The sequence below is a fragment of the Thunnus albacares genome, chromosome 2, assembly GCF_914725855.1.
Source record: "Thunnus albacares chromosome 2, fThuAlb1.1, whole genome shotgun sequence".
NCBI classification, from domain to species: Eukaryota; Metazoa; Chordata; class Actinopteri; order Scombriformes; family Scombridae; genus Thunnus; species Thunnus albacares.
This window is the reverse complement of record NC_058107.1, coordinates 16,235,678-16,254,444: the sequence shown is the minus strand read 5'-3', so window position 1 is coordinate 16,254,444 and position 18,767 is coordinate 16,235,678. Positions and strand designations below refer to the sequence as shown.

At 40.8% G+C, this 18,767-nt stretch overlaps 1 protein-coding gene across 1 annotated transcript in view; it reads right to left on the bottom strand.

The window, feature by feature from the left end:
* cemip2 (cell migration inducing hyaluronidase 2) overlaps positions 1 to 17,532 on the bottom strand; it is a 29,206-nt gene extending 11,674 nt beyond the window's left edge. The window contains exons 1-11 of the mRNA XM_044368813.1: positions 17,292 to 17,532; positions 13,466 to 13,817; positions 13,084 to 13,224; positions 12,367 to 12,934; positions 7,932 to 8,101; positions 6,889 to 7,080; positions 5,402 to 5,571; positions 3,551 to 3,763; positions 2,291 to 2,496; positions 1,144 to 1,213; positions 412 to 540 (exon numbers count right to left, since the gene is read on the bottom strand). Of these exons, the coding sequence (XP_044224748.1) occupies positions 412 to 540; positions 1,144 to 1,213; positions 2,291 to 2,496; positions 3,551 to 3,763; positions 5,402 to 5,571; positions 6,889 to 7,080; positions 7,932 to 8,101; positions 12,367 to 12,934; positions 13,084 to 13,224; positions 13,466 to 13,799 (2,193 nt within the window). The 5' untranslated portion in view covers positions 13,800 to 13,817; positions 17,292 to 17,532. The remainder of the gene's footprint in view (positions 1 to 411; positions 541 to 1,143; positions 1,214 to 2,290; positions 2,497 to 3,550; positions 3,764 to 5,401; positions 5,572 to 6,888; positions 7,081 to 7,931; positions 8,102 to 12,366; positions 12,935 to 13,083; positions 13,225 to 13,465; positions 13,818 to 17,291) is intronic.
* Positions 17,533 to 18,767: the final 1,235 nt, after the last annotated feature.

The window sequence follows — 18,767 nt, the reverse complement described above, 5'->3', positions numbered from 1 at the left end:
GTCCTGTGGTATAAGCGAGGTATAGTCTTAAACCTTGGGGCTCCTTCCTCTATAAGAGAGCCTGCTGTGGTCAGACTGGACAAAGAACTTACAGTTCACCTACTCGACTTGTCATTACACAACAGAGGGCTATTGTAGAGCCCACTCGTGTGTGTGTGTGTGTGTGTGTGTGTGTGTGTGTATGCCTCTTCATGGCAAGAACCAAATGAGTAAGCTGAGAATTATGTGCAGTTCTTTAGTTATAAGTACTATATTTCTCTTGCTTGTATAAAACACAGATGCAGGAAGAGACAACACCGAAAGGCTTGGCACAGCCTGGTATACTTAACTGTAGATGGGAAGAAAGTGCACACTGATTTTAACCTACACTGATAATAAAAAAAGCTTAAAGATAAGCAACACTGATGATACCTTAAAGTTGGAGTGTACACGGTTATTGTAGAAAATCCCCAGGGGAGTGAGCTCTGCCTTGGTCTCTGGTACCAGCCCATGAGAGTCTCCTGTTGAAGAGCTGTGGAATACAAACCATATGCCAGTATCCTGGAATAGGATAAGGGAAGAGACAAGGAAAAGTTGTGTTCATGGTTGGTATGGCTAGTCAACAGCAAATTTTTCATTATCTGGGCTCATGCACATATCATCCATAGGTGGAGGGCTGAATTAAAAGAGAAAACCAATGAGGAGAACAGGGCATGTGGCTCAAGTCTCACAAAAAAGTATAAACCAGGTCTAAGAGTTCATACAAGCTCAACAGCTCATTAAAGTTTGCAGTTCATCAGATACACAGACAACCTGAATACCCCCTATACCAATAAGTACTATAGTACATAGTCCTCCCAAGTGGACCTCCACACTGTTAGTGCTGAAATGAAAAAGAGGTCTTCTACTTTCTTATATTAGAGGTCTTGCTATGTTATTGCAACCCTCTATCAGACACTAAAGCCTCTTAAATCCCATTTTATTGATGGATCACTTTGTTATGAGATTGAAAATCTTCAATTTTCATTATGTAAAGTTCAGGAACAGCAAAGCCAGTGAGGCTTCAATACAGTTAATATATCAATAAGGAGCTCATAAATTTTTCATCATTTTTAAAAAGTGATTTAAAGTTCAGTTTTAATTATAAACCTCTGATGTTATTACCTGAGAACCAGCAGCTGCATTGCTGATGAGGTTGTTGTTGGGGTTGGCGATCCAGAACGTTGAAACTGCCCTACAAAACATACACGTATACAAACACACAATGATTAAAAGATATTAAAAGGGCAGTACCTTGTTATATCAGAGACCATGACTAATAAGTAGAAGTAAGAGATCCACAAATTCACTGATTTCAAAATTCCCCAATAATCCACCTCTCCAACATAAACTCTAGACAGAGACAGCTCTGCCAACACACACACACACACACACACACACACACACAACGAAACTTCTGGAAACAGGCATTGCTGCTTCCCTCACAGAGGCACTTTTCTTGTTCCTGTTACGACATAAAAACATCCCATGGAGAGGAGGGAGCGGTTGTTATTGCATGGATAAAACCACCGTGCCAGTATCTCTCACACACACTATTACTAACTACAGTATCTCTCTCACATGAGCACGAAGTTCTGTCTTCTCTCAACTTATGTCTACACTATCTCAAAAAACTTCCCATACTGACTTCAGTGTCACACTTACAGATTAAAAAGTGGCACGCAACATTTGTGTTGATTTGACTCTGCTGTTCACTGTTTTCAAAGACAAGATAGTTGATCAGTGTTGTTTAACTCATGAATATAAAGTTACTTTTGTGTAAAGATGTAGGTATGTTTGCAGTTCTCAGGGCTTGGCAAGTGCGTTTGCAGCGTCCCTACTATTATCTGTCATTACAATTATCCTCAGGCTCATGACTAACAAGACCCCAGAGTCTCTGAGTTGCAGCTGTTACTGATCGCTGTGGGTGGATAGATTAGGTTAAAAGTCATTTTAAACCTGTGTGTATGCCTACAGAGCATTTGTGGCGGACGTTGAAAACTGTTAAAACTACTAAATAAACTTTGATGGGTGTGTGAATTTATATATAAACTGGTAAATTGGTGATTTTTATACCCAGACTTTAGAGGACACCAATGATATAACTACAAGTCCTTATCCCAAGATCTTGACTTGCAGTGGTTGTTGAGCAATGAACAGTAGCTACTTATAGCCACGTTCTTTATGTTGGTGCAGAAACTCACGTTATCAGTTTTCTCTGTACTCATATCTCTTACCAGAGACATACCAGGTCATTCTCCTAGTCTCTTACTTGCACTCTGTGCTGGGTGAGGGAGTGTAGCCCTTGTAAACTTTGTCCTTGATGCTGATGCAGAGGGTCTCATTACGGTCAGTGGGCAGCTGAGTCCCAGGTCGAGTAAGCAGGCCAAGGTTGTGGTAGAAAGTGTTACGCTGCTCAATCCCATCCTCAAGGAAGAAACAGTGACCCAAGGTGTCATAGCCCACACTGTTCTTCACCTGGTAAAAGAGAGAAGACCACAAGAAGAAAAAGAAGGAGTCAGTTAAAGATTTTTACAACTGAGTTCTTGACAGAAGGAGAAAATAAATACAATACTATAATCGCATTTATGGTAATCTTTCCTAGGACGATACCGTTTATGGAAACATGCAGAAAATTCTGGTAAACAAGAGGCAACATAATATTTAGATAGTCAAGCTTGGAATCATCAACAAGCCACAAGAAGAAAAAAAAATCTGCATGTTCCAACTGCTAGATGTGCCTACCTCCTTAAAGACTTAAAATTCCTGAAAGTGTACAACCATTTTTTTATTAAACCCATCTGAAGCTATGTAGAGAATGATGGTATCAAGAGAGCAGTTGAAGAATACACAACAACAGAATATTCACTTGGTCTTTCTGCCAGAAGGGAAATAGGAAAAAACAGCATAGTCAAACAATGTTATCTAAAACTTTGTAAATTCCATTTCCTCGATACAGCTTGGACGAGTGCTTTCAGTCCTCAAGGACGAAAGTTAACCCATCACGTTTTGACAATGACATCAAGAGAGGGCATAACTCACACATGCACACACAAGCAATCTGGCAGAGAGGTCACACAGAAACACATTAAGACATTGTGATTACGCAGTTGACTAAAATGTACTTGTGTGAATGTCATGTGATTTTACTTCAAAAAGTATAATAAAACATCTACATTTGCTCAAGGTCAGATATTAATTATTGGGGACTAACTCTTAACTATTAAACCTCCTTCCAAAGATACAGATCACTTTATTATGGAGAAAGAGATGAGACAGGAGGCTTTGAAGAGAGATTTAGGGGAAAAAAGGAGACGGGACAGGAAGAAAAACAAAGGAGGAAACAAGCCATTACAGTAATCCAGTGAGAGACACTGTAATTGATGTGCACCAGACATTATCACATGGTGCTCATTAGTAAAAGATGTCTCACGCATCCTCCAATCATACAGACGTTTTAATATGCCTACAGCTGTCTTTTCTTCTTTCTCATATACATTTTAGACTTACTCAGCACACAAACTTTACTCACCAGCAAACCGTTTGTGGCATGGATGGTGAGACAACGAGAGAAGGAGTGGTGTATGGAGAGTCCGTCCACATAGGTGGGCTCCCGGTAGCCTCCCTTCTGGTCGACATCCCCGCACATGTGGAAGTGGAGGGGGTAGCGGCCTTTTTCTCCCTGCTGGCCCATGTTCTTCAGCTCCACGTGGGACAGATGCACTGATGAGAAGTTACCAAAGATCTGATGGTGCGTGTGGGAGAAAGGCAACAAAAAAAGGGTCAGAGTTGAAGATAAGTCACAAGAGAGAGGGGGAGAGGAAAGTGATCGAGCAGGAGCTACAAGCTATTATACACCACAAAAATAAATTACACTGGCCTTGTGGAGTGTAACGCGAGGTTTATATTATGCCACAAAAACATGCTAACTGTCTAACCACTCTTTCAATTAAAAGTTTAGGTCTACAGTATGATTTTCTGTATTTGTCTATGATCCCACTGGGTTATGTACTATAGCACTGTTGGCACCAGGCTCCAGTGAGTCAAGCTGTGCCAAAACCACTGATATTCCTCCAGATGAATAAGAGATGGGAGTTACAGAAGCACAAATTAAACACATATATTATTTTTATATGTGTTATACATATTTGCACATATAGTAGATGCACACACACGAAACACAAATGGAGAAAACATGAACGTCAACAAGTAATCCAATACAAATAAACTGTACAATGCTCTCTAGGAGGTCTTTTTATGGGTATGGCATAATCCGCAAGGTCTGGTTCCTGTTAAGGAGGTATTGGCCAATCTCTCCAGCTAACTGTAACTCACCCACAAAAACACGCACATTCATTCACGTACTGTACATACCGACAAGCTCACTCTCCCTTTTCTCTCTGACCGACACGCACGCACACTTATAACCACGGATGAGCAATGATAGATAGTCTTGCTTGTTTCTACACATGCACATTCCTGAATATAATCATTCTTACTGCATATACATATGTATGAGTACTTGCATGCATATATACATATACATATATACAAACATACCATACATACATACATACATACATTTACTGGCAAGACTGAGAGGAGTGCCAAAAACTCTTATGTTAATGTCTGGATGGATTGAGGATAACGATGGTGGCGCTATGTGTGTGATGGCTCTATTGTTAAGGTCAGAGAGGATGGAGGAAGAATGGTTGATGATTTTAGAGGCAGACTGTGTAATAATTGTTGGAGTTAAAATGGTAAAGAAACAGTTAACATGGTTGGAAAAAAGGAGTGTTTCTTTTATTTAGCTCAAAGGGGGGTCAGTTACACAGAGTCTGAGGAATGTTATTATGCGTTTGCCATCAATGTGAATGAAATTGTGCGATCGTCAATCATCAAATTACAGTGAACTCATTGTGTACTTCCATGTAGGTCAGGGAGAATATGATGCTCCTAATCTGTCTTATGTCTTCAAAGTTGGACCAGATTTAAGGACAAGACTGAGGAATTAGTGTCAGCCATTGAAATGAAAACTTGACATATGAGGAGAAAAACAGAGAAAAGATGGGAGTGAGAGAAGTAGTTGGTGAGGAACCAAGAAGTGCTTTACATAACAAACTGTCCTGGGAACATGAATAACCCCTCTCACTTAGGACGGCATATAAATATAGAATGTATGCACTCTTTAGCTCTATGCAGTATGGAAACTGTCACGCAGGTTCCTGCAGACACAGTGACCTTTAACAAGAATGTTGCTGAAACATGCAGACACATACATCAGCCAATACAGACATAAAGCACAGAGTCTAAACAAGGGCCTGTGCTATGAAATTAAACACACACGCACACACAAACACACACACACACATATAACACACACCTTGATGTGGCCTCCATAGGTGTCGTGGCTGTAGAACTGGCACATGTTGTTACCGTAGCAGGAGTTTTCCATTTCTCCGTAGATGAGAATGTTTCTAGAGAGCAGAGCCACTTCAGCACGCATGTCGACCCCATCTATGATCTCTCCAACATGGTTGTACTGAGGCTTCCCTGTGCAGCACAGACAGGTAGATTCTCAATCATTAGAGTAAAAATAATATGACTAGCTGAACATTTTAAAGGAAAATCCCCAACACAATTGCACAATATCTGGAAAAGGTGCAAGTTATTATTTTGGATAAATACAAATGTCAATCACTGCATTCCATCTCGACCAAAGAAAGCAGAAATGAAAATGAACATGGAAGGAAAAGTCGAAATGAATAACAGCAGAGGAGACAAATTAACAGCAGAGTGCAAAACAATTTGGCTTCAAACTCTTGCGCAACCTTTTTCAGGTGGCACAAGTCATACTGAGACTCAAATCTTGTTATTGCACTTAGCAGAAAATGTTGAAACAAACAGGTAGTGGCAGTTGATCTAAACTTTGGTTTTTTATTTCTGAAAATGCTGTGCCGTCAACTGTCAACCACAGGAAGTATGCCTTGCAGCACACACTGAAACACCAAGTAAACAACTGCCCACACCCAAAAAAACAACCAACTAAAATAATAGACATGTAAAAGCAAAAGAAATCAAATACAAATGAAACACAAAATAATCAGCTTTTCTACGATGTGGAAAGCACCCTTGCCCACAGGGTGCAGCTGCCAGTGTTAAATTCGCACAGCAGTGCTCCAGCTGCTCAGGCCTTCCTCACAGCGGCAACACAAAACTAGGCGCACACACACACACACACACACACACACACACACACACACTAATACACTCTTCTCTCCAGGAAGGGAGTTGGCGACAACAGAATAATGAGATCAGGAAACATGTCATGATAGAGAGATGGACAAAGATTAAGGAATGAGGGGAGGGAGAAGGGAGCAGAAGTAGGAAGAAGCAGTGACAATGTATCCAAATCCAATAAGCACTCTGCTTATTATAAGATAAAGTTACTATCAAAATATAAGCTGATAATCTCTTTTTAGCCTCCTTGAATAATCTTACATCACTGTAACAGCTGAGCAGGAAGTTATAATCTCTCTGGACCTGGGTATTAGTAACACTACTGTTCATCTGCTTATCGCATCTATTGACAACAACAGTAATAATTAGCATAAGATCCTTGTCTTCTTATGCTCCTGGAACAACATTGGTTATCAGTCTTCTCACAAGCTTCCTAATATAACATCCTATATGTCTGTGCTGTGTATCTCCCTCTCTGTTCATCTACCTATTTTACAAGTATAGCTATAAAAAGTTATAGCTGATACCTGCAGTACCAGCTACACACATGATAGGAGTGGGTCAACATAGGACAAACAGTCACAGAGACAAAGACAGTTTTACTCTGCAGCCCAGGAAAACACCTCTCACCTTGTATCCTGACCTGCCTGCTGGTGCAGTGAGGGCATGGCAGCAGGGTAAACTCTTCAGCTTGGTGCATGGAGTAATCTGTACTAGCAACAACAATCTGATTCCCAGGTTTCCAGGTCTGCTGCACTTCATCCTGCAGGTTCAGCACCACTTGGTCCACAGCATCCACCTGGAAGCCTGAGATGGGGAAACCTGGGAGGGCATAGCAAAGCATAACACAGGAATTAGAAAACGGGGTGAAAAATGATGCTGCATTGTTAATATCTTTAATAGGTAACATATTTTTTCTGGAAATTACAGATAATTGTCATTATGATTTTTGACATTATACAACAAAATTTGAAATAGTAGTCATAAAAGATCTTTTAAAGGCTCTCTTCAAGTAATGAACACATCCCTTTAGATGGACTTAAATGTTTTCATACCAACAGTAGCAAACTCTTATTACACTGGTATATGGAAGAGAACTAAATAGCAGTAAAAAGCAGTTATTTATAGTGTTCAATGGTGGGCAGTATCACTGAAAATAATTCTGTGGAGAAAAAATAGTTAAGGTGTTAACCTCATGAAATATAATCATTTTCCACTGAAACTGAGTCACTGTCGAAATGTATTTTACAAGGTGTGGGCATGTATGGTCGCAATAAATAAAGAAAACAGCTCAAAGTGTGTACTAGTGCCTCACCCAAACCACACACATACACAAAAACACTTACATCTGCCTCAAGACCTGGTATTTGTCATAACGACATGGTCACAAAAACATTATCACCCACATAGGCATAAGAATGTCTTTCATGTTGAGATGATTGATCTGCAAAGCAGTTAGCATGTGGTAAACCTCATTCCTCACCCTGTCACCTTCCTCCAAACCTTTTGCCCCAAAGCTGGAAAAATTTCACCTGAACTACTTCCATGATCTGAAGCTGACAAACAAGCATTAAAATAAACAGCAGATCATTATCTTATTTTTAATGGCTGTCATCACTGAACCATATATGTTCAACTGCTTTTTATTGATTACACCAGAAACTGCTTCTCACCGTTTTTCCACTCGCTGTAGGCAGTGACTGAGAAGCCCACTCCGTCCACGGTGCTGAAGTTCTGTCTTGCCAGAGCTCTCCCTCCAGTGTCATGGTTTTCATGTTCCCTAACGTCCTCAGAGCATGATGCGTTGCCGCCGCCTACCACAGAGACCAAAGCCCACGCCTGTCTGCGGAGACCAGAGGGATAGAGAGAAAAGTGGGAGAGACACAGAGAGGAGAGGAAGTGTTTTTCAGACATTACATAGACTAGTTTCACACATCCACATCAGACAACTTTAATTAATGAAAATGGCCTTGGAGTGTAACTTCATAGATTGTAACTTCGACGCATGTTGAGCTAAGCTGCAGCTCCTGTTGCAAACTCATTCAACACTCGACATTTATACATTACATCACTTGTTGCATCTTTTATCTGCCTCACAACTTTGGTTGTGAGTTTGAATCACCTTCAATTCTACAAGTACACACACACACACACACACACACACACACACACAGACACACAGAAATAAACTTAATTAAAGCCCAATGAGAAGTCACCAGTCACCAGATGCACAGCTATTCAAGACGATATAACTTTGTACATGACCCATGAAATATGAAGAACAATGCTAACCAAAATCTTAACGCAATCAAAGTGATCGTAGATGTAGTAGCTAGATGCAGTGTCATTGTTAGTCGAGCGGAGAGTGAAAATATAAACAAGACATTCATGTCAGTTAAATGTAACATCTTACAGACAGCACAGTGAGTTAGATACAGGCTGTGACCTAAGTGGCATGATAAAGTTTGTCTGTGTTTGAGTGTGTGTATTACTCCAGTAATCATTCAGGGTTAAGTGTATAAAAGGCAACAGGTTGAAGATATCACCACAAACCTCTTCCACTGAGGGATTTAACGGATCATAACAGACAGGTGCATACTCAGGATATTTGAAAAAGAGATTAAACTAGTCACTAGCGTAAAGCTCTGAAGGCAGAGCAAATGCCAGTAATAAGCCTGACGCAGGATAAGAAGTGAGACAGGAACAGACGACTGCATAAATGAGTAAATGTCATGTCATAATTAAAAAGTAATAGAGAGATAGGAAACTAAAGAAAGGATATCAGAGAAGTCAAGTGATTATTAAAATGATGACAGAAGATTTCAGAGAGGGTGTTCATATGGCTCAGAGGAATAATGGGTGTACCTTCCACATCAGAAACTTCATTCAAATCCAGCCTTTTACTTTTGTTCCATGTCCTCCTTCCTCACTACATTGAACAATATCTTATAAAGCAAGAATGTCAAGAAAATTATTTTAAAATGAGATTACAATGACTAAATATGAAGGAGAGACTGAAATCATTTGAGCGGAGGAGCTTGAGGGTGTGGACAACGAAAGGGATTGGGCGTGGGTTTAAGGGTGTTTGACCTAACACAAGATACTGTGCTGAACCTGCTGTCTTGAATATTAAATGTCAAGCCCTTGACTTCTTTGGAATAACTTCTTGCATTTTAGTCATCCTGCATTAGCTGAATGACTGCAAACAAGCTTAAACACTTCTTGCTATTCATGGATATAACATAATATTTTTAGGCCATTGTTACTACATGACCTTTAAACACAACACAAACCGCCCCTGACCAACACGACGTTCTGGCACCGTTTAACGATTCATAACACTTCACTCTACATTACAATGCAGACATCAGCTGAGGATTTTGGATACTACCCAGCTCTGACTGTAATGATAACTTCATGGCCCGTAATTTGACATTCCCATGATGGAATAATGATGACTCACAGGTCACAAATATAATAATATCCACAGGCAAGCAATCAGTATTTTTAAACCCTTGGAATCTCATCTGGACAAGCACTTAAACATTCTGAATAACACGAGGACAAGAGGAAATTAATCTCTACGCAAGTCTGTTGTTTCCACTAAGGCATTACTTGGCTCATTCTACATAGACTTAACAATGCCAGAGGCTATTTCCCAAATTCACCTTTACACTTCACTCTCTGGCTCAGTTTTAACAAACGCTATGATGGATCTGCAGTAAAGGCGTCAACTCATGGCACATTTTAACACCATACAAAAGTGATAAACAGCTTACTCTATCTTGGTAATGATTCAATCAAGGAAAATAAACCATGACCACTGGAGAAACTTCAGATGCTCGTTTATTACCTACAAAGTCTCCCTGAACTATTAGAAGCAGTGATGTTATAAACTCCAATTTGTCTCTGTGTTATTGTCTGTCCCTGCACATAATAAATGCTCCCACTGACATACTCATAACCTAAACACATCTTCTTGTAGATGAAAGAGCCCCTGTGCCATGTCACTGTGCACCCCACTGATACACAAACAGGATCCATCTAGGGCCCCACTCTGTTCTGTCATTACAGCCCCACTGTGTGGCTTTCTGTGAAAAAAAAAAAAAAAAAAAACCCCAAGGAAGGCCCCCTTTTTATCCTGAGGCTGCTGATATGCATCCTGTATGAGTGTGCACTCTATGACAGACAGATGAGAGCAAAAGTTGGAGGCACACAAAGGGAAAAAGAGAAGTACTTGTACTTTTTCCTTGAGCCACATCCCCAAGTGGATGTTCATCAGCCCTTTAACAACCTCATTGTTTGATCGGAAATAGCAATGTGTGGAGTCCAGAAGTGAATTCACTATAGACCAGCGTGAACGTGTGTTTATGTGTGTGTGAGTGCTCTCCTGAGAGACAAAAGATTAAAGACAGAGGGGTCAACAGGCATGAGGCAGAAGCCGACACACTTGTTGTGTCTGTGCCAGGAAGGACGGCTTCCTGACGCCACGGAGGTGAACTTACAGAAACTCTTAAGTATCTGGGTCATGTGCTAGTTTGTTAATGTTTATTTGAAAGTGAGCATGAGCTGGAGATCAAAAAGGGTTAAAGAGGGTCATGAATCATGCCCCAGGGGAACCCAGGTGTAAGGCATTGACGCAAAATAATAAAAAAATGTTCCTAGTACGTTCCAGCTCTATCCCCTGTTGTTTCTCCACAACACGCCACATGTCATCACTTGACCGTTGCTTCATCATTACATCCTATATGGTTACATGCTTTTACCACCCAGCTGCCTCAGTCTAAAAATCACTCAGCCTAACTTAGTATGACTTTAATGAGACATTAAACTGCATGCTGTCTCATAAATTTGTGCTATGTGTTTCCTCCTACCACAAGCAAATCCACAGAAAGCTAAGATAAAAATCCCCCCTCCAATAAATGGTGAAAGGATAAGAAGAGTGTGCACACCGTTACGTTACTGGTGCACACACACAAACACTTCTGAACATACGCAGGGCTCTATCATCTGATCCATTTAAAACACTGTGCTGTGGATTGTAGGGGATTTGTTTGAAGACTGTGTGCTGCCTTGGCACCCACCCCCAGAGGTGAAACGTGACACGGGAGAATCTGGCGTAGCACTTTGCTTTTCAGCCAACCACGGACCAAACCAGGCCAAGCAACAAATAACAGTTAAATGCTGCACTTAAGATTTTCCATTGAAAGAAACACGTGTTTATACATGTGTTTGAGTGACAGCAGCCTAACAGAAGACCAATAGCTATAATCCAATTTTTTCACTTAATGAGCATACAGAAAGTGTGAGCCCACATGAACAGGATTACATCCTATGTCAAAATTCCGGTACTTGCCCTTTGAGGGAATAAGAACTGTGGACGTAAAATCTCCTGAATCACCACATTTTGCACAAATCCTGGAAACTCATCGACCCTAACCCTGTTATCCCATACGTACATCCTTTCTTGGCAGAACAGCATACAGCGGAAACACAGGGGAAACAGGAAGAGAAATACATAGATACAATTCGAGGGAGCATCCCAAATGAAAAGAAAGATACATAAAAGATGACATTTTTACAGGGGGGATGGACCTGGAACAAAAAGCTTGTATTGTCAGTCCAAGTATTGCTGTTTCAAAGGTGGAGGGCCCTTACTTCAGTGGTTAAACGAAACACATAAACCTTCTTTATCAGCCCCTGGAGACCAGGAATAAACAAAACACTCCAAAAGACATGCAACAGACAACACACCATGGAGAACCAATACAAACTTTTAAAGAGCTGGCACATTCTGCAACACAGCTGAGCCTCAGATGCACTCATGCATATTTTAATACAGTTTAACAACACACACGCAGGCCAGGACAACGGCATACACCAATCTATGGAGGTGTATTTTCATCTGTATCGGATATGAACACCTGTTATTATGCACTGTTTTGTTGGACTCAGTTTATATGTAATTACTTATCTTTTAATTACTATTGATATCAGTTCATGTTATTTATGACCCTGAAGAGAAACCAGTGTATGTAACAATGAAATAAGTTTCTAGCATAAAAGTTTGTACATCTCTTACATTCATAAACTGGAACTGTTATTTACCTGTATTTGAGGTCATGGACAAAGCTGCTGCCAAGCTTCTCTTCAATTGCCCTCTTGGTTTCATCCAGAAGACTTTTGACAGCAGAGTCTCCTACAGCCAGTGTGACAATGCGACCCGCCGGTAGGAACCGAAGCAGCTGGGTGAGCCGTCGACTGTCATTACGGGACTCATGTGTGTCAAAGCGTTCAGAGAGCAGCACAGCAGCTGTGTCCTGGTCCACCACCCGCAGGTTGATGCCTCGGCTGAAGTTCCGCTGGAAGGCATAACCCCCTGTTGCCAGACCAGAGGCTGGAACACTTCGTGTCAGCAGAGACCAGGAAACTCTCTTAGTGCCATGTAGCTCCAGAGTTCCGCCGCTCATGACGCCGATGAACTTGCGGCCCAGGCCAGGTATTTCAGGGACCGCCTTGTCGTCGGAGCGGCCCTCGAGGCCTATGGTGGCAAGAGAACGGTAGCGACATTTGGGCGCACCGATGTGAAGGGCTCCACCAGCTTCTATAAGAATGTGTCGTGTTTTCAATGTTATGTTTTTGGAGCCGTCAGCATTGTCTGCAAAAACTAGTCGACCTATGAGGGGTCAGAGGGAGACAAAGATAAGTTCTTGCATGCTGTATGTTAAACTGTACTTAACCTGTGGAACAATGTCATGTTTAACAAATGAAGTGAATCCATCAATATGACAACTCAAAATGCTACTTAACACTTCATGCGCTTACCTCCTGACTGGATGGTTAGTGAATGGAAGGTGGCCGAAGCCTCTAATCTAAACAAGTCTCCCCTCCTGACAACCACAGCCTTCTCTGGTTGGTGGCCTGGATTCCAGTTACTCAGGGATGGATTGTGATCCGGACAATTCTCTGGAAAGATGACCAATCAGTAACAAATCAGACAACCTCATATACTGTACATGTCATTAAACAGCGATATACTGTACATAAATATATAGAGAGAGTATAAGCGGAAACAAACACATACAGCAACAGAGTGAACAGCAAAGGGATCAGGCAAGGCTCTCTGGCATGCAAATCGTTTTTTTAAACGATAGCTGATAGGTGGAAAAAATCATAAAAATTTGAATCAGTGCTTTGTAACACTAACCGTCTAAAACGTCTCCATTTGTGAGACTAAGGACAAGAATGAGGGTGAGGAAGAAAGCACCCATCGACACTCCAAAACAGATCAGTGTGTTCTTTCTTTGCTGGAGGCTCTGAGCACGCTCCCGGCGCTGGTTCTCCTCTGACAGGCTGAAAGTGGCTTGTCGCTCTGGTGGCGGACCGTGAGGTTTTAGCGGTGGAGGCGGTGGAGCTTTGGCAGGTGGCGGCGAGCGGACCGGAGCCACTCGCCCGGGAACATAACCCGGAGACCGCTGGTGGTTGCCGTGGGGCGGAGCCACAAAAACTGGGAAGCGGCTAGGGCCATCACTTGTCGGCATGGTATACGTGTCTGCTACCTGAGAGGACAAAAAAATGAAAGAGGGTTAGGGCTAAAGAGAGATAGAAAGTAAGAGTCGAGAAAAAAATAAACATTCATTAACAATGTGTGTTTCAACAATGAGGTCTTTGAGGATGTTTCTTTCTTGGCATCCTCAGACAAATTTGGGATTTGTTGCTGCCAATGAGAAAAAGTGTAAGACTTTCAGTTGTCTCAGTAGTAATCACATCCAAAATGTTTCTTAGACAGTTTTTCAAGTTCTAGGACTTAGGGTTAGTAAAAGTTTTTGAATCATACACAGCATTTGTATTTTCCTACAATGGTGCCATAAGTTGGTAAAATAGGAAAATTAAGTCTTACGGGATGAGACGAGGGAGTGAAGGAAAAAGAGATCAGACTGAAGAGGTCAAAGAGAAGGAAGAAGACACTAAAAGAACACATAAAATGACAGTAAAAACAGTAGGAGGCGAAGAGAGAAAAAAGGACTGATTCTGTGGAAACAGGCAATAAGCCACCAAGCATCTTACTCATGGACTTCCAGGTAACAATGCTGGAAATCAGCCTTAAGTAGACTATTAATCTAATCCTCCAAAAACAGTCAACTTCTCCTTTGACTTCTTTCTCCTTTGGTCTGAACAGAGTGACATAGGGTGCTCTTGACCACAGTAACGAAGGAGCTTGTGAATAATGGATCGCAACATTCCTGAGACTATGTTAACACAGCCAAAACAGATGGCACCAATTACAGTAGGGAAGGAGTGCTGCAGCTCTAGTGTGTGCTGTGCTCCCTGTATATCACACAAATAGAGAAAGTAGTACTAACTGAGCTGCAGCCATGGAGACACACACACACACACACGCGCGTGCACAAAAAGGGTCATATAGACACACACCTGTACATATAAACACACAGAAGTAGAGGAAATGACACTGCAGAAAAAGGGCTTTAATGGCATTTTTCCTTTAAACAAACAGCCTGTACCACTGTAGTGACATAACCTCTTGCTACTTTATGTCTTCATAAACAAAACGTCAGCAAGTACAAGCCATAGGACTTCAACAATGACCCAGTCTTGTTAAAAGTCTTTAGATCACCCGGGTTGGTATCAACGCTTCACACACACGCAGTCCTGTGCCAACCCACAGAAACATGAAAACAAACCATTGTCTTGTCAAGCCAATTAGTCATCATTTTAGCCCAGAGGACAACAAACCTCTTCAACTCATAAACAAAGCAATATACAATCAAGGACTGCTCAACAAGGGCTCAGTCATTTATGTAGGCCACAATATAAGCTTGTGAATTATCCAATTTAGGGCTGAAACTAACCATTCTTGTCATTGTGGACTAATCTGATGATTATTTTCTTGAGTAATTGTTTTGTCTATTACCTTGAAAGTCACAAAACAGTAAGAAATGCCCAGTTTCCCAGAGAGCAGAATGATGTCTTGTTTTGTCCAATGTCTTGTTTTGTTTAGTGCAAACCCCTAAAATATTCAGTTTTAAATTATATAAAACAGAAAAGCAGATAATCCTCACACTGGAGTTGCCAGTTTTTCCCCCATTACAATGTCTCTAAACCATTTTTTTTTAGTTAAACTAATAATTTTCCATCTTAATCTAAACTGGAATGTCATCAACAAAGGCATGCAACTTACAGCTTCTTCTGGATGTTCTCACAGTCTGTGCCCTACATTGCACAGACTCAGTGCGACCGCTGTGATGGGATGAACCCTCGGGCATCATTTTTTATAACCCTATCTCAGGCTATGTTTTTATTCACATTCCTCACCATAAAAGGGCCAAGCCGTTCCTGCTCCTCTGGTACAAACTGACCTGTCAGACCATAAAGAGTTGTGGACTTACTCACCTTAGGGCTACTCAGCGTCTGGAAATTATACCGATCACAAGGCTGCACAGCACTTCGTGGACATGTAGTATTTCCTAACAATCAGGGAGTCATTACTCCCTCCCTCCCTCTCATATTGTTCTGATTTCAGAGCTACTGAATATCAAACAGATGTGAGGGAAACACTGGAGTCAAAGCGGGACAGACCATCACACATACCTAAGCTGTAAAATCATCATTTAGCTTCTTCAGAAATCGACATTGGCAGTGAAATCATCAGGAAGCCATGTGTTCGCTATAGTCATTGAAAAAACTATATGCTGAAGCAGCAGTGTCACAACTGTACTACACACTTACAGTAGTCAGAGTAACTAGTTACTGTAATTGTAATCTGTTAGTTACTGAGAAAAAACATGTAATTAAATTACGGTTACTAATTAAAATATTGTCGATTACAAAGGGGTTTATATGAATATATTCTTTTTGGTAAAAAGCTTATATGTAGAATATAACATTCATTCTGTTGCTTTACATCTTTCCTTGTAATTTTCTTTTTATTAAAATCACTGTTTTAGAAGCTATGCAAAGATTTTTGCTCATTTTAAATCTGTATATGACCTCAGAATTTTCTGTGATCAATAAGAGGTATTGAAAAAGAGTCATTCAGGAACCATTGTCAAAAAATGATGAACAGCAGCATCCCTATTGTTAGTTCTGTCACCACTGAGCATGGAGTTGATAGTTGTGGACTTGGTTTGAGGTTATGCTTACATTTTTCCTTTACTGCGGTCAGTTTAATGTTTGTAATCTACATACTTGTGATTTGTTTTGGTGGTTGTGTTTTAAAATCAAAGCATTCCTGTCTTAAATTAAATTATACTGAACCAATTTAAAACATTAGTTGTTGTTGTGGAAAAGTAATCGGAAAGTAATCAAATATATTAAGTTACTTTACCTTGATGAAGTAATCAAAACATTACTTATTGCATTTTTAACAAGGTAACTAGCAATCTGTAACCCATTACAATTCAAAAGTCACCTTCTCATCACTGATAGTAGTGTAGTGAGTACGTTAGCTCACATTAAGCGATATCAAGGTTAAACAGAGGTTAAAAGGTGGGGGTTTTCATGACTTATGATGATTAATGGGCTTTTTTTGGTCACAGTTCCTCTTTCCACGCGACCTTTTCTTTACTATAAAGAAACACTTGCATATTTGAGAAGCAGTCCATCAGAGAAATGTCACCACAGAAGAGGAACCCTTGGGGATAATGTATAGTATAAGTTAGCTACGCACGAACTGATAACTATATAAGAATTATAGATAAACTATACTGTTTTTCATTTTGTTCATGCAAGCTAGCGTTAAAGTTACATTTTTTCACTTTTGACAGGATAGGTTATGGATGGGACACGTAGTTAGTTAGTTAGCAACAGACTGAAAACAACTTTTAGACACCAGATTAGGGCACAGACAAAACCCTCCCACAAACTTAGACTGTTTTCACTCGCTTAAAAAACCTATTGATAAGCCTTTTCACAAGAAAACAACCCACAAATCAATGGCTTCACCCGGTGAGACCTCTTATCACCTCCAACAGTTGACAGACAGACAGACACAGACACAATGTACACGGTCGTACCGTCGGTGAGACTGTCCTGCTCTTCTCCCGCTCTGTCCATTCGCTCTCTGCCGAGCCGTTAAAAACGTTGACCCGGTGTTGGTGGTGAGACGAATAACTTCTCACCCTCGCAGTTTGCTTTCCGTGTCCCTTTTTTATATACCTGTTCTTCACATGGTGTTTTTTTCTGCTGATGGGCTGTCGTCCGTCCGTCGGTCAGCCCCTCCGGTCCCACCGAGGGGGAGAAGCAGGCGCGGCTTGGAAGAGAGGAAGTGATGATGCGTTCACAGGCTGTCGGAAATAGCGGCAAATGGGACAGATGTAGCCTAAGATAGTGAAGAACACAAAATGATGATGATTATTATTATTAATGGTTGTAGTAGTGGTGGTGGTGGTGGTGGTAGAAGTTGTCAGGGGCATTTCCAGGATGTTATTAAAGTCTGTTACTACAATCTTAAATCCGCCCTCCTAATTCATCCCTCCACCCTCATAAAATGTAATCCTGTTTCCAAACAAAAAGGTTTATTTATGTCTTTGGTTGGCCTAGTGGTCAAATTTAAATATAGCACAATCCTGAGGACATCACAATCCTGAGGACATCAGCACTAATGTCCTGGTAGCTGCAACAGTAGTAGTTGTGGTAGAGGTAGTAGTAGTAATAATTGTTGCCATCAACGTTGTAGTGGTAATGGCTAGTACATCTAGACTACCACTACAATGTGATCTGTTGATGTATTTTTATGTGAATAAATTATGTTGCGGTATACACAGCATGACACCAAAAGCTGCACATGTGATGTGGTGACTGTGGTGAGGGAATCTGTTAGTATTTTGAGAATGGGTACACCACCAACAACACCACTACAGGCCTCTCTTGATAGAAATGAGAGGAGTCCTAGAGTATACTGTTGTATGCCATTGATTCCCTATCAACACATGACCTCAGAACAGTAATAACCTGTGAAATTAACCGTACAGGCTTAATGTGTGGATGTACCATAACAGAAATGGTATGTTCCTGTACAATGTGCACAAGCATATTTTATCACTGTAATTCTGTAATTCTTACTCATATTATAAAGCAACTACTGAATTTGTAGTTTGTGGCCTGTGTGTTTTCTATTCTTAGGGATCTGAAGGTGAGACAGGCCCCACTTTTATTATGTGACTTAATATAAGAAGACAGGGATTTCCGAGGAGTTACTGAATGTGTCACCAGGAGCACTTCAGCAGCATGGATTGAGGGGAGGGGCTTAAATCTGAGCCACACTGCCGCCTGCTGGTGTGAAAGAGAAGATCACTAGGGGCAGGTAGCAGAGCCTTTACCTTGATATTGCCAAATTAGCTAAATCTCTCCCTAGGCTGAATAAAAATGTTTAAGTTTAAATATTAAATACACGTAAGATGACAAACACAGTAACGGTTTTATGAGTGTGAGAAATAGACAGTCATAAACCTCTTCCATACCTTTCACATCTCTCATTTTAATTGGAGTCT